General features: G+C 40.8%; 1 protein-coding gene across 4 annotated transcripts in view; it reads right to left on the minus strand.

Moving 5' to 3' along the window:
* Positions 1 to 1,345: 1,345 nt before the first annotated feature.
* CNOT10 (CCR4-NOT transcription complex subunit 10) overlaps positions 1,346 to 16,786 on the minus strand; it is a 56,046-nt gene continuing 40,605 nt past the window's right edge. For all 4 annotated transcript variants that reach the window (XM_019727736.3, XM_019727735.3, XM_074312714.2 and 1 more), the window contains exons 14-19: positions 10,278 to 10,391; positions 6,856 to 6,986; positions 6,248 to 6,283; positions 5,929 to 6,056; positions 2,706 to 2,781; positions 1,346 to 1,783 (exon numbers count right to left, since the gene is read on the minus strand). In XM_019727736.3, the coding sequence (XP_019583295.1) occupies positions 1,632 to 1,783; positions 2,706 to 2,781; positions 5,929 to 6,056; positions 6,248 to 6,283; positions 6,856 to 6,986; positions 10,278 to 10,391 (637 nt within the window). In that variant the 3' untranslated portion in view covers positions 1,346 to 1,631. The remainder of the gene's footprint in view (positions 1,784 to 2,705; positions 2,782 to 5,928; positions 6,057 to 6,247; positions 6,284 to 6,855; positions 6,987 to 10,277; positions 10,392 to 16,786) is intronic.

Genomic DNA, 16,786 nt, shown 5'->3' on the forward strand with positions numbered 1-16,786 from the left:
AGTCTTCCTTTAAACCACAGATCCTTTCTTTGCTACTTGACGCCAAACGTATTCTTATTTAATTAACACAGTAACATGGGGCCTAACCTGCTTCATAGCTATTCCTGCTTTCCATAAACCAACCAGTGAGCAAGGAAAGTTCTAATCTGAGATTTCTCCAAACATGTACTGTCCTCGGGTATAATTATAGGCCTTTCCCAGCACTGTGGGACCCTAGCAACTGATGAGGTCTGTGGATTCACTCTCCAGAAAATGGCCAGGCTAAGCAACTCTGCTACCATCCTGCAGGTGAGCGGGTCTCATAGAGCTGCTGCTTGACTGCGGCTCGGGAAAGCGAGGCTGCAGACGTGGACCAACACCAGTGCAGCTTAAGGGTCCTCCTCTTGTCTCAGCTGGAAAAGGCTTTGAGAGGCCCAAGGAAGCTAGAACACTTGTTTTCCGTATCTACCTGACAAGAATCTACGCAGTGTCTACAATGACTGCAATGTGACAAATGAGCAATGGAGCCCCCGTGCACACATCCACGCCACGCTGAAGTGCAGGAAGAAACTCCCTCCATCTCCGAGGCACTTGTGGGAAATGTCGAGCTCATCATATATACTTGGTTCTGGTATATATCCTTGTTTTACTTCAGCCAGAATAATTCAGATGAAGTTTTAAATAGATCATCTGCTTATCCAAACACTCCTCTCTCTTAGTTGTGAAACAGAGATACGGCTAGTGGGTTACACTTCCCTATCTGAAATTGAGACGCAGACAGCAAGATATGCACCTACATGGCAAGATTTCATCAATCTGCCCAATGTGATCTTAACTAGGAGGTCACCCAATTTTTCCAAAGCAAGTCTGTATTAATTTTGTTTTTCCTACTTAAAAGTTAGCGTTATCGACCCTATGGACAAATTTTGGTCACGTCAATCTCGCAACACATACCTGTCTCTTAGAAAGGAGCTTTTACTTTTTTGTTTGCGTTTGCAAAGAAGTTAGCAATAAACCTTGAGCTCCCACTAACAGACTCCAGAATCCGTCCTTCTGCATAAGGGCCTGGGCGGGTGCCCCACAACCAGTGCCCGAAACACTGTTTGTCTTCATGTGTAATTTTTAAGCAAACTGATTCCTACCAGATCAATCATCTCATCCTAAACCAATTTTACTAGCCCTATGGGTTTTATTACACATTTTTCTGGTCCTTTTAGTCACAACTAGGCATAAAACACATCAATTTCTCCGCTCTGCCTCCGGGTCAGCTTCTGGGCTACACATCTACTGCTGATGTTCTGTTTTAAAACTTCAACACTAAATCTCAGATGCCAAAATAGCAAGAAAGACAAAATATATAAGACTGTTCTGATAAGACCATGTTTTAATTGCCTATGACACAGATACATAATGGCTCAAAATTAATAGTCTAGGAAAGATTAAAGAAAAACAGATGAAAATGAGTTTGTGAATCCCTAATTTTAAGTAAGCTTCTGGCAAAAAAATCAGGAGTTAGAATCATTTTAAATTGTGTCTTCAAAACTAGCACCCTTTTCGTCATCTGTCTTTTATTCATTTTGCTGTGATACAACTAAAAAAGGTCCATAAATACTCCCCTGGGTCTCAGATAACAGTTTTCCAAGAGCAAAATATCACTTTCTCTGTACAGTGAAAGCCGGCATTTGGATGGGCTGGATCGGGTGGACAGGCTGAAACACTGGCTTCTTTCTCATTTCAGAGAGTGTTTTCACTGTAGGGAGCAGCTGATTCCTTTTGATGATCTGTAAGGCCAGCTGGGTATTACCTACAAAAACACCTCCCATTAAAAAAAAGCTTACAGCAACACCATCACATACAAAGCAAGCCATCAGAATCCTGCGAGGGAGCTCAAAGACGATCCAGAAGGGCTGTCATCACAGCCTTCCCTACACTCTGGAATCACAGAACGCCTCCATCTAGGGTGTGACATGGGCAACGGGACTTTTAAAAGCTCCGCAGTGATCTTAAGGTAGAGCCCAGGCTGAGAACCTGTCTACAGGGAGAATGCACGAAAGGGATCTAGAACTGTGCACTAAACCTAATCACGCCTTTCAGGAAACCAAGGCCTGCTGGGTGCCAGGCACTTATCGCCCCTTCTTTAGCTCCAAGGGGGAGCCTTGTAAGGATTCCCACAAGCCACAAGAAGGTATGACTTTCAACTCTTACTATTTCTGTCTCTTCTAATTTCTCCCATTTAATCACATCTCTTTTCTACTTCATGCTATCCCTTATGTAGGCCCATAGCCTTTCTTCCAGTAAGCCACATCCTGGAGGCTGTATATGCCCCAGAGGTATATGCTGGATTCAGGTTTGGACAAATGTTTCTCAGCAAGAACTGGCTCACTGTAAAACTCATTAATGACATCTGTGTTCAAAACACTCCGGTGTACAACTCAGAGCAACTGGCATTCTGACTCATGTTCTCAAGTAGTCATCTGGCTGCCTAAGCAAAAGGTTAATTAGTAGGGATTAATTGTAATTGTCAGAAGTTATGCTATTCTACATTTTCACAGATAAAAGGAAATATGCTTAACTTGCAAGAAGTAGGAATTGGTAAGATACCAAAAACTTCCCAGCCACACTTTTATTTAGAACTTGATGGGTAATATCTTCAAGGAAGGCAAAGTTTCAATTTTGAAGACAAAAAGCTGACACCAAAACTCTTGGGCTCTAGAAGACTTACTTACCGTTCTGCAGTTCGAGGTAGACTGCTAGTAAGATGGCTTCAGGCGGCACCTCTTTAGGATGAATCATTGAAGCCGCCTTTGCTCAAAACAAAAAAGACACCCATGAAACCCAACAGCTTACAAACTCCAAGTAATGCCACAAAACAAACAGAAAACTACAGAGTATGTCAGCCTACTAATGCCAAGTTAGCCAGCTTAGTCCAGTTCCTCCCCACATGACCTCTAGCGACGGACCACTATAATTTGCCTTGAGCCCTACCAACGAAACTAGACACGTGATTTTTAGCTAAATATTTATTTTCCTTTGCCTAATCCACAATGAGTTCTTCATCGAGGAAAGCTTTCTTCCCTCTTGGTTTTCACCGGCCTGGGGTTCTTCCTGTCTCCTGGCTATATTCCGTTTATGAGATGGGTGGTCAGACACTGCTGATTCTACACTCCAATCATCCATCCACATCTGCCGGGGGCTTTCCTCCATAGATACCGCTGCACTTGTATTAAAATCTGTAACCTGTTCATCTTCCTAAGTAACAACTCAGTACTGTAACCTGCAAGTTCCCAATGTGGGTAATAAGAATTGAAACTTAAAAGGTTGGCGATATAAGAAAACAGCACCACTAAGCATAGTAAATGTCTCCATTCTAAAGACTGAAACAGTACAATTCAGTCAAATAAAATAAAATAATTTGTTTAGGCAACATGCTGTCCTTTCCTAGGTCTGAGAGCCAATCACCAGTCAGCAGTTTCTCTCTGACTTAGTCCCGAGAAAAGGAAACCTGGACTGATCTGGTCAAAGGTGCTGAGGTTACAGGTTTATTTCCTCACCTTACTTTTAAATCATGTCTCTCCCCCCACCCCGCTTCCAGTTGGAGGTGCTCATGCTTCCGGACTGCTTTCTAACCAGAAAATGTCCTTCTACAAATACTGACTGATCAGAGGTGGGTGCGGGGTAAGATGGAGACTTACCCTGATAATAAACAAGCATGCAAACAACTAACAATTATCCACACAAACTGACCTAAGTGCTAGGGAGAGAGGAAAGGGCGAGTACTGTGAACATGGAGAGAGAAAAAAAGAGTTTCCTTCTGCAGAGAGTTTTGGGGCAAAGGAAGCCTGCTTGGTCCTTGCAGGGCCCGATAGCTGATAGGAAGAAAATGGGGAGAAAGGGCATTGCAGGCCGAGGTGTGAATGCAGGAGAGGTCTGGGGGACCAAACACTTGCCCAAGGTCAGTTCCTGGCAGCATTAGAAGAAATCCGACAGACTAGAGGGGGATTCTTGTCTAGAGCACATACTCCTAAGCTCCTCATGAATGAAGCAGGGAGCTTTTTATTCCTCTCACTACATCTGTGAGGTATAACAACTCAGTTCAGAAAACGCGATTTTATACTTCTGGGCCTAACTTTATACAGGCAAGATCACCTTTACAGCATTTTGTGAATATTAAAATCTCCATTTTCCCCTCCAAGTGGCTAGTTAACACGTCACTTATTGTTCTTTGCATTGACCACAGTCTGCAGCTTTTTCTATTATGAGACTTAATGGTATTTTGCTTACTGGCTGTTCAGAATGGTTAGCGGTGGGCAGACAAGCTCTCAAACATCTACTTGGGAGCCCCTTCCAAGCCTGTACATCATTATTCTGCCCTCCCAGGCAGGGTAGGCCTCCCAATTAACAAAGGTCCAGCCATTGGATTAACCTAAAAACCAGGGGACCAAAACAAAACCCCCTTCAGCTCCGAACCAGGCCTGACCCCATCTGTCTCTCCCGGAGTGGCAGCCGCCACGGCCACCTGCTGTACCAGGTCCTGAGCTAGGCCGTCCACGTAACTTTAGAGCAAAAGCCTTGTTTGCTACAGTCATTGGAGTCCATGAGCACTTTCAGAAGAACTGTTAAACACCCTCGCCTTGCCACTGAGAACAGCAAAACATTTAAACTCTTACCCAGCTAACTCAACTCCTAGATAATATCATATGTTTTTCCCTTGATAGTCCATCACTTAACTTTTCTGATTTGGATCAGAAATGCTGACCAGATGCCACTAAGTTGAGTAAACATCACTCCTGGTTATTTTCCACAGGGTAAGCTTCATCACTGCGAGACACACGGTGGCCTTCCTAGGAGGGAGATTTCCAGAAGCTACGCTACCTCCTGAGAATAGGCTTAATTTCAGTTACTCGGACAAGCACATGGGGCTGTGGTCTCTCTCATGTACTGCTGGTGGACGTGCCATCTGGTACAAACTTTCTGTATTAGAAGCCCTTAAACTCTGTACCACCTCTAACCTTGCGATTCCCCTTTTAGGAAGGTGTCGCCTAACTGTGAGGCCCGTGGGGACAAGGGTCTGTCATACCCACTTACTTATTCCCACAGCTGAGCACAGAGGGAAGCGCTCTACTGATAACTATGGATTAATATCCTTTGGAGGAGTCACCCCTTTACAATTCTGTGAAATCCCTCTGGGGCTACCCATAGCGGGAAGTGTGACCCACTGCAGGTTAGAATTCCTGCCCTGACTGGTCCAGGGATGGCCACGTGACCTAAAGAAGGCCCATCAGAATTTTCCTTGAGACCTGCTAATGATGCAGCCTTTCAGGGGTTGAATTCTGAGGTCTATTTTGTTAGTTATACATTGTCAGTATGTGGCGTTTATTTGGTACTGGCTTTCTGAACTCCATCTTTCTAAAAGGTGTATTTGTAATTTAACTTTCCAAATAGATACAGATTCACACAACTCAAAATAAAAAAGTATAGGAGTATCTAGTGAAAAGTCTCCCATTTTAGTGTTCTAGCTGCAGAGTACTTACCCTGCCACCCCTGAAACCAATGTTAGCAGTTCAGTGATCCTTTACGTATATACAGGATTATACAGAAACTGTTATACATCTTGTTCTTTTCACTTAATATGTTGTGGACAGCTGCATTGTGTTCAGTTATATGGATGCACCATTATTTATTTAAGTAGTCCCTTATTTAGATGGTTTCCAATCTTTTGAAATTTTAATTGTTAAAATCATCAGAAAAAAACTCTCCATTAAATGCTTAGGTTCATTTGCAATACTGATCAGTGGTTTACCTCGCAAGGATATTTTTAAACTTGGAAACGTAATATTGCAATGTTTAACCAACTGACCAGGAGTCTCAAACAAAACAACAAAACCCAAACTCCACACGCTTTGCTGGCTGCTTGTTAAGAGGGTCTGACACCGCCCTTTCCAGCCTCACCTGGTGCAGACACTTTCGGGCTTTGTCATACTCGCTCCTTAGGCAGTACGCGCTGCCAAGGTTGAATAGCATCACAGTCCTGGCAGAGTTGACGGAACTGGGGTAGCACTGGGGAGCCCGCTTCCCAGCTGGGGAGAAAGAGCAGAGACACTGGTGAAGAGGCTGGGCCAACGGCAAGAGGAGCAACCCAATCCACGGCCTCCTCGATAAAGCGCAGCACTGCTCCTCAGGCTGACAAACGAAGGACACAGAAGGCTCAACTCTAAATCTTTGGGACGCTGGCCAGGCTACTTAAGTATTTACAAAACTTCTCACTTACAGGATTCCATTGCTTCATTTTCTCCTTTGTCTGATCCTACAAAAGACATGAAAACAAATCTGAGACAGGACAACAGAGTATATATTCTAAAATCCTAATTTTCTTTATGAAATGGAAATCTAGTATCAAGGCAACTGTCACAGTATTTACTTTTCTTGTAGTGAAGGTTCTATTAAAAGACATCAGAATGCTACCACCACCTACCATCTTATGCCTGAGAAATAACCTTGAATAAAGTGAATACCAGTCTCAGTCCTTCAAAAAAAACTTAGCCATGATTTAAAGCTAACTTTTGAATGAAGTATTTTGCTTTTCCTCTGGATTGTGGAATCCCTCCAAAGAGAAAAATATAGTATGAGAATCAAAATGAATTGTTCTAACACTATCAATCAGCCTTTCATACACGAGAATTTAGAGCATGTGGTAATCAACTTCTAGGTCTACTCAGCAAACAGTTACTACAATGTAAGTACAGCCAAAAATGCAGACAGCCAACCTAAAACTTCCTTCCCTTCACAACTGTGCCCTTAAATTTCCACACATCCTGCGATACAATAGGAAGGCAGTGGAAATGGTGACCAGTTCCGATCAAATGTGTCCTCATTGACCTTGGTCCTGCTCGTTTGACGAGACCCCTAAGGAGACATCAGTGACGTTCTCCGGATTCAAGTGAGTAATGGCATCAGATATTCTGTCCAAAGAGATGAGGGCTTCTGCAGCGTACAAATGGCCCAAAAACCTAAAATGAAAGAGATTCCAAACTAAAAAGTCTGTCATCACAAAAATACCTGATGTATAAGAAAGATTTGGGGTATGTTTCATATATTTTGAGTCCTTGAATTGAAATCTAAGTTTATAAATGGATCAATTAAGGGTCACTTAAATTTTATCTCTTTAAAACTACCTTAAAATATGCAATGGTCATTTTTATATTAGTAGGTAAGTCGGAACAAATTACACATATCAATGAAGAAAGCAGTTCAAAAGTGGTCATTGATGCTATTCTATTTCTACAGAAAATAACACTAACAAAAGAAGGTAATGAGGGTCTAAGGTAAGAGGCCGGTTCAAGGAAGGATGCCCACCAAGCAGGGCCTCAGAATTAGAGTCCTCAGCGATTTCATGCCCACGGGCCCCGGGCAGACATGCATCCTTTTGGCTTCCAATAGCCTGCTTCTTCCAGTCTCTAAGCCCTTTTCCTCATGATCACCTGATTGATTTTTCAAAATTAAAACAGACTTAGACATATTACGCCCTAGCTCAAAATCTTAATGACTTTTTCTGCATGCGAACAAAACTTCCATAGATTTAAAGCTCTCCACAATTTGGTCCCACTTTCCTACATCCAATCAATATTCTCACTCCTCCATAGATGCCTCTTCGTACCAGATAGTGTCTTGGGCACAGCACACCCACTGCTCCCCTGTGACCTTGCCTTCTTGGGCTCAAAGCTAGGCCTCATCTACACAAGCCAATATCTAACTCCTCCTTTGAAAGGGCCAGCTCAGGACTCACATTTGGCTAGCCTGACACAACTGAGTGTCCACATGGATCTTGGGTCCTCAAATCTTAGGCTTGTTTCAATTTAAACATTTTCTGGGATTTATGCATATTAACCATTCCAAAGTTCTTTATTAAGCAATTTCTTCCTTTGTTCTAACTAGCAGGGGCTGCAATGACCTCTTACTTTGCTCCCCTATCAAACACTCTACCAGAAATGACATTAAAAACAAAAAAAAATCAGTAACTTAAAGTCTATTTTGAAATATTTTAAAGATTTCATTAAAGCAGTATCCACAAACCAATGATCACAAAACACAAACACCTGAATTAAAAGAACTACTTCAAATTGTTTTCTGTGAATTTATAAAAACAAAATTTTTTTTAAACAAATGAGAATGTTTTCATGACACCCAAAGCCCAGGTATCCTTGACTAGTGTATAGAAGGCAGCAAGCAGTGGGATAAAGCTGCTAAGGCAGCTAGGCTTCCAAATGCCCAAAGACCTGCTTAACCTCAGTGGGAAGGCAGATTAGGAAACCAATGCTTAGGATAGGTTCGTTAAGAGAATTAAAAAGGAAATTACCAGACATGGCTTGACCGATCCCTCAGAAGGAGGCTCAGAAATCACCCCTAACCTGGGAATTTTGTTTCTTTTGACATTTGGAGGGATGAAGTTAAAAACCATCCAACAAATGCCAGGTAAAGAATCTGCATGGGATTATTTAAGAATAGTAATCATGATGTCAACCAAAGGATTAAAAAAGGCAGTAAGAATTTATGTTTCACTTTTGTTAAAAAAACAAAACACTGCTCTCATAATGGTCATGCACACCACAATCTGAACACTGCAAGGCCAGTAGTGGCAGCGGCCGCAGCTCCCGAATGGTGTTTCAGGGGGCAGGACAGTGGTGAGGCTGGAAGGCACCTGAGAAGCAACCCAACCGCCCTGAAGTGGAACTCAGGGTCCCCACCCCCAAGGCCTGAATATTGGACAAGTTTTTCTCAAAGAGGAGCTCCCTAATATTTGAATTGTGACAGTCTCTTATGTTACTGGATGCACAAGGTATGTTTGGGAACGCTGGCCTGAAACAGCCTTAACTAATGTTAATTTTAGATGCTTATATAAAGTAATACTTTTCTTTTAAAAGACAAAAATAATTAAACATTTACAGAATCATTCCTCAGAGTATGAGCTCACTATTCTAAGCACTGTGTATTATAAACAAAGACCACTAAAAGGCAAAAGAGTAAATAGTTTTATTTTGGAGATTATGAGTATAAAGATATGCCCACAGGATGGACAAAAAAAAAAACCAAAAAAAAAAACACACAAAGAAAAAAACACACAAACCTGTTTCATATTATGCAGGGTACCTGTGGCTTTGGATAAAATTTTTAGCATCAGCATGATAAAAAGATTCAAAGCATGCTGCAAATTATTCGATTCCATAAAAGATAAGATGATGTGCTTTTGAAAATTTTGGAATGACAATAACATTAATATTGAAGAGGCATCTGGAGAGTTTGGATAAAACTCATGGGGTACTGAGGGGGCTGGCCCGGTGGCTGAGGCGGTTAGAGCTCCGTGCTCCTAACTCCGAAGGCTGCCGGTTCGATTCCCACATGGGCCAGTGGGATCTCAACCACAAGGTTGCCAGTTCAATTCCTCGAGTCCCGCAAGGGATGGTGGGCAGCGCCCCCTGCAACTAAGATTGAACACGGCACCTTGAGCTGAGCTGCCTCCTGGATGGCTCAGTTGGTTGGAGCGCGTCCTCTCAATCACAAGGTTGCCGGTTCGAGTCCCGCAAGGGATGGTGGACTGTGCCGCAAGGGATGGTGGGCTGTGCCCCCTGCAACTAGCAACGGCAACTGGACCTGGAGCTGAGCTGCGCCCTCCACAACTAAGACTGAAAGGACAACAACTTGAAGCTGAACACCACCCTCCACAACTAAGATTGAAAGGACAACAACTTGACTTGGAAAAAAGGCCTGGAAGTATACACTGTTCCCCAATAAAATCTTAGAATCAAAAAACAAAACAAAACAAAAAAAACAAAACAAAAATAAACAACTCATGTACTTAGGAAATGGTACAGCAGTTTGAAAAAATATCTAAAAATTCCTTTTTTGTCGATTTAAATTGCATTCCTCAAAGCAGATTTATCATGATGACCAAACTCCTTTTCTAATGTGGGTCTTCTGAGGACCCCTCTTATGCTGTGGCTAACATGGGACAACATGTTCCAGTGACGTGTTCTAGTGAAACCTAGCAGCGGACCCCACAGAGTTCCAAGTGTCTGCCTCCTAATGCTGAGTGCAGCAAATGCCATCTCCATTCATCCTGAGGCGCAACAAGTGCGAAAATGTCACTGCCAAACATGAAATTACCAAATTAAGACATTTTTCAATCCGTTGCTTTCCCTAGATAACATATATTCCACTGGGGGAGTAAAGAGAAGCAACATGTACCCAAACTGAAAACCGCCACACAAAACAAACCAGGGACACACAGGGCGAGTCGCACTTACTTAAGGGATCCTGACAGCTTGGGCTGCTGAAGAAGTTTATCTGCATGATTCAAAGCCATAAGGTTATCACCCAGAGCCAGGGCCACGTAAGCACTACAGGCCAGTATAGAGCATCTGGAACACAAAAAAGAAAGGGCTGAAAACCTGAATTACAAAATTGACAATGGTTGCATTTGTTAAATAGGAAAGAACGCCCTAATTGTAACGGTGACAATCTGGACACCAGGAAAAAAGAGAGGAGCCACAATACCAATGGCTAAGAATTAGGATGATGTGTATAAAACTACCGTCTGAAGCCCAGTGTAGCTATTTATCTGAGTCATCTTTAGCTTCCATCCAATTGACGCCCATCTCAACTAAATGGAGTTATAATATATATTTAGCCTTTCAAAAAATAATGAGGTTAATAGCCTAGTGAGAACTTACTCCTGTAGGACATTTTTTTTTTTAACATCCTAGAAATAAAGCTATAGAAGCATACGTTATTCTTTCTACACATCTTTGTGATTTTGCGAAGAAACACAATTAACTTACGAAAAATCCATTTAATTTAGCTACCGTAGTGTTCTTCTCCGAGCCTATTAAGAAGTCTGTAGTTCTTGCTAAGCAACAATATCAAGAGTAACTAAAAGAATTTCAGTCACATAGGTACTATTATCTTAAATGAACATTCAAGGAAAAAACCAGGCTGAATAAAATACAGGGGAAGGTAAAAAATTTAAATTACACTGATTTTGCTAAGTTGGGTTGGAAACTTAAATTTCTATTTGGTTTTCTGCTTAACGGGCAGCTCATTTAAAAAACAGGTCTAGCGAAAGACTTGACACTAATAGATCACTTGAATGTTAAACAACTGCTCCACAAAGCAATCTTAAAATAAACCCTTGTCAAATAGAAATGAGGTCTGAATGGCCGGCCACAAATGACCTGACTTAGATACAGGGTTTTGAGTTATGTTTACAAATTACAATACATATGTATATCATTAAGTGCATTTGGGCTGTAATTTCAGTCTAAGGAAGAATGTGACCCATCATATCATCACAGAGGTTTCTAACACTGAAATCCTCTGACTAGAAATGGCCCTTCTAGTAAAAGCAGAGCGGGGCCAGTTTAGAAGTACTCTGCTGTTTCCTCTTCACTGGCTCACTCCTGGTTGCTAGAACCTTAGGAAATTATCCACGAAACGAAAAGTAGCCCCTCAGCTTCTAACAACACAGAAAAGTAGACTGACCCCAAAGAAAACAAAAGGAACGAGAGATTTTATGGCCTTAGGCTACAACGGTAAGACTGAAAACACTGCCGCATGCGGTTCCTTGTTTTATTAATGTAGAAACTGAGATTCAAAGTAATCAAATGTACTCTTCTCTAGCTTACAGTGTGTGATTAGTCAGGCTAACATTCAACACTGCAGACTCCCAATCACTGCTCTTCCTATTCTGTGACACTGCTGCTCGGTGAATTCACGAGATCAGCCTAAAGATAAGGTAGAAAGATTCTGATATGATTTTCCCAATACGTACATAACTGTGCATACACATGTGCTCTCACCTGTCTTTTTAACAAGGGAGCAAACATCAGAAGTTTAAATTCTGTCGCTGAGCACATCATTTCAGATCTCACCCCTATTCATAGAAGAGCAATGCTAAGAGCAGGCAGGCAGTGTCATTTCCAAAGGGATCTTCCTGACAGGCCCACTGCCAATACCCCTGTATTTCCAAGAGCTGCCTTTACCAGCAAGACCGACCTGTGGCCATGGCCTGGGGAGGGTTCTGGCCCTGACAGGAGACTCACAGGCCCAAAGGAGGGAGGCACTGGCTAGTTAGCTCCCATTTTCAGAAGCACTTCAGTGGTTACTTCCAGGTAGTGAGATTAGGGTAATTTAATTTCCTGTTTTGGCTTATTTTAAAATGGCAATGTACATTTACTGATCAGCCTGGTATGTATTGCTTACAACAAAAAGACTTTTAAAGCCCAATATCAGGTTTCCAGAAGCCCAAGAAGACCATATCAGGGCCTATAATGAATGACAACCACAAAGTTTAATATCCATTTTCATTTATGACTTTGCCAAAGATGGAGGAAATACATAAGCTCCTTAAAAGAGGAAGCTCACATCTTTTGTTTCCTACACAAAGACCAGAGCAATTTCTCACCATCTGCAATAGGTGCTTAATAGGTATTGGCTGAAGACCAGTTTTCTAGGTTTTCAACTGACTTCTCCGGGCAGCAGCCCCCACATGTCCTGTTGGCAGGCCACCTAGCTGACCAAGTGGACTCCTTCCTGGCTCACAGGATGGGTGTCACCTTGAGTACTATACGTTCTCGAGTCCAGGACAAGGCTTACCTCAGGCAGGCTGGGAAAAGCCTGCCCTGGCCTCTCCCAACAGTAGGGGGGCTATTACTGCTCTAGTCCACTGTCAAGCCCACTTTGGGTCCAGAAATCAGTCATGTAAGAGCTGCACCACGATTCTGTGTCCCGGGAAGTCCAAAGTATAATTATGTACAAGGCAAAAATCTGTTTTCCTCAACTTCTGTCTCTTTCTCCATAAGACACCATATCCAATCACAGCAGGGTAAAAGATGCTAATAAAGCACTCCTCCTATACAAAAAATACTTAAACATGTGAACGCAAAACTTTAAGGCTGGCATTCTGATCAAGAAACATTGGGACTAAGCAAGTTTCACTGCAGGAAACTCAGACTAACACTTAATGTTCCTCTTCCCTTAGTGCCTTACAATTTACCCCAACTCACCTCTCATCACCCTCTCACTTATCCTCATTTTTTTTTCTGAAAACTATCCTGCACTCTGCATACAGTATTTCCCCCAAAATAAGACCTAGCCGGACAATCAGCTCTAATGCGTCTTTTGGAGCAAAAATTAACATAAGACCCAGTATTACATTATATTATATCATATCATATCATGTAAGACCCGGTCTTATGTTATAGTAAAATAAGACCGGGTCTTATATTAATTTTTGCTCCAAAAGATGCATTAGAGCTGATTGTCCGGCCAGGTCTTACTTTCGGGGAAACATGGTAATTCTCATAGACTGAACACTAGAAAGATGCATGGCTTTATCTACTAAGCCCCTGGAAAAATCACTCTACTGTTGATAGTTGCTATTTAAAATACTGACCCTCCACCCCACCCCAGCTGTTCCACTACTTCCTCGAGTCACTGTCCAATCTGCCTTACCAACCACGCAGTGGATCTGACAGTTCAGCAGACTGGAAGAACTATACCTCAAGGGAAGAGCCACATTACCTTCTATCCCCCCACCCCGCCGTGGAAGATCTGACACAACGCACACTCCCTCCTCCACATGCTGGAGGAGCTGGCTCTGGGGACACACAACACCAACCCTTGCAAATGAAAAAGATGAAGAAGAAAGGAAAAAAGAAAAACACAAAAGACCACAAACAACTTTCCTTAAAGCACCAAACTACAGCAACAAGCTATACAAGATTGGGCATTACAATGTGTCAAGCCATATATTCTGTTAATTAAATAAATCAAAACCAAGAATTGAAATAATTTAACCCTTACTAAAAGAGGTTAAAACGGGTAAATTTAGAAAGTCACCAGTTGTCAAAAGAAAATAAATTTACAAAGCAATCTCACAGCAAACATTATTTGAAAAACTGGCTGCAAAAATCCAATAAGGAAATTTCTTCCAACAAACTGAATATGATACTGGATTAAAACAAAACAAAAAAACCCTCAAGCTGTTTTCATTTATCTATAACCATCTAGAAAACGTTAAAGTTGTCAACTTTCAACTCTTAAGAAAATGTAAAGTTAATAGTAAGTTTTTCACTTTGTATCTTCTGAAAATGTTTTGTTGTCTAATAACAGTTCTGTGCAAAAAGACTCTGACAAACACACCCAAACCCAACACAAACAAGCCCAGCACAAAGAAGGTGAAAAAGTTTTCCTCTTTAAGTAAATCGAGCATCTCAGAGAACCCAGTCCTACCCCAGGCAGCAAATAAAATGCATAAAGTCACAGACGTGGCATTTCATACATGGACAGGACCTTAACATCACCCAATCCAATTTACTTATTTGACAGAAGAGAAAAGTAAGGCCCAGAGGGCTTAAATGATTTGTTCAATGTCAGCAGAGGCCTCGTGGGGTTTCCACAGAGTGGCAGACCACTGAAGAATTATTCTAACCCTGGCCTGTGATCAATCTGATCACCAGTTCATCTAAATGAAATCCTGAGACGCAGATGTGAATCACGCCAGTGTGAAAACAAACTGCTGATAACATGTCATACAAGCAGGTTCCTTCTGTGGGAGAGTTTATTTTAGACGGACAGGTTTTAGTAGAACTACATTCAGTTGTAAGACTGAAATGGGACTAGGTCTCTAGCAAGTGCAATAGTATATTCAAAAGATTATTAGCCATAACCCTGTTTTAGGTATGTCTCACAAGCTACAACAAAACCACTAGACTGATACCATGTTTCTTCGAAAATAAGACCTAGCTGGATAATCAGCTCTAATGCGTCTTTTGGAGCAAATATTAATATAAGACCCGTTCTTATTATTAGATAAGACCAGGTCTTTTCCTTTTTAACTATAAGTAAAATAGTAAAGTAAGGCCAGGTCTTATATTAATTTTTGCTCCAAAAGACACATTAGAGCTGACTGTCCAGCTAGGTCTTATATTCGGGGAAACACAGTACCAAAAGATGTATGACTCCTTAAGTACACTAAAACTGTCTATAATGATATCAACCATTGGTTAGATTCATCTTACTTTATAAACCTTGGGCCATGGAAGGCCCCTTTTAACTGAATGGGAAATAATTCACTGAGTGTCACGTCAGAGTCTAAATGAACTAAATAATTAAGGTTCCACAATTTATATTTGCGTAATAACTTAACTGGGCTTAATTAAATTTGGTCTGAACATTTCCTTTGATCCATTTTAAGCCTCTTATTAAAAAAAAAAGACAAATTGAAATTTCATTATTTGTACATTTTGATTTTGATTTCTCATACAGACATTTTCCATGTTGGCCTCAACATTATTTCCTACCCTTTATCAGTTCTGCTACACTCTTTTCCAGATTCTAGAGCATCCTCCATTTTAGTTTTAGAAATTAAAAGTTCAGCTCCTATCACAACCTTAGAATGAATAACGAAGATGTCCTGCAGAATAAGTAACATGGAAGACTCAGGACATATCCATGACAGTTATTAAGTACAATGCAACCATGAAAGTTAGTATGTAGTCTCGCATTAATCCTATGAACGTATTTCTTTATTACTAATAAGGTAACAGTACACAAAAGAATTAAGTTGAGCCCTTACCTCATACCATATCTAAAAATTAACTCAAAATAGATCAAAGACCTAAATGTAAGCATTAAAAGTATAAAAGTCTTAGAAGAAAACATCGGAGTAAACCCTCTTTACCCTGGATTTGGTAAAGGATTCTTACATATAACATGAAAAGCACAAATAAAGAAAAAATACATAAACTGAACTGCATCAAAATGAAAAACTTCTGTGATTCAAAAACACCTTCAAAAAAGTTTCAAGATGGGGCGGCCAGATAGCTCAGCTGGTTAGAGCTTGATGCTCTTAACAACAAGGTTGCTCGTTTGATCCCAACATGGGCCACTGTGAGCTGCGCCCTCCACAACTAGATTGAAACAACTACTTGACTTGGAGCTGATGGGTCCTGGAAAAACACACTTAAAATAAATAAAAGTTAAAAATAAATAAATAAATAAAGAAGTCTAAAGACAGTCCAGAGAATGGGAGAAAATATTTGCAAATCATATACCTGATAAGGGTCTTCTATCTAGAATATATAAAGAACTCTTACAACTCAATAACAAAAGTATAAATAACCCAATTAAAAAATAGGCAAAGGACTTGAATAAACATTTCTCCAAGGAAGCTAAATACACAAATGCCTAATACATAGTTGAAAAGATTCGTTACATCATCAGTCTTCAAGGAAATGCAAATCAAAGCTACAACGAGATAACCATTTCATAACCACTATAATAACAAAGATGGCCAATAACCAGTGCTGGTGAGGATTTGAAGAAACTGGAAGCCTCATACACTGCTGGTGGGAGTAAAATGGTACAGCCACTTTGAAAAAGTCTGACAATTCCTTAAATGATTAAACAGAATTACCATATGACCCAGCAATTCTACTTCTAGGTATACACCCAAGAAAAATAAAAACATGCGCACAGAAAAACTTGTATATGAATGTTTGTAACAGTATTGTTCATAATAGCCTGAAGATGGAAACAATCCAAACGTCCATCAATGAATGAAATAAACAAAATGTAGTGTGTGTGTGTGTGTATATATATATATATGTATGTATGTATGTATGTATGTATGTATATATGTATATACACACACACACACAGTGAAATATTATTTAGCAATAAAAATAAAATATGATGCATGCTACAACTTGGATGAACGTTGAAAACATTATTCTAAATAAAAGAAGCCAGTCTT

This window comes from Rhinolophus sinicus, chromosome 5 (genome assembly GCF_057876585.1).
Source record: "Rhinolophus sinicus isolate RSI-liver-muscle chromosome 5, RSI-T2T, whole genome shotgun sequence".
NCBI classification, from domain to species: Eukaryota; Metazoa; Chordata; class Mammalia; order Chiroptera; family Rhinolophidae; genus Rhinolophus; species Rhinolophus sinicus.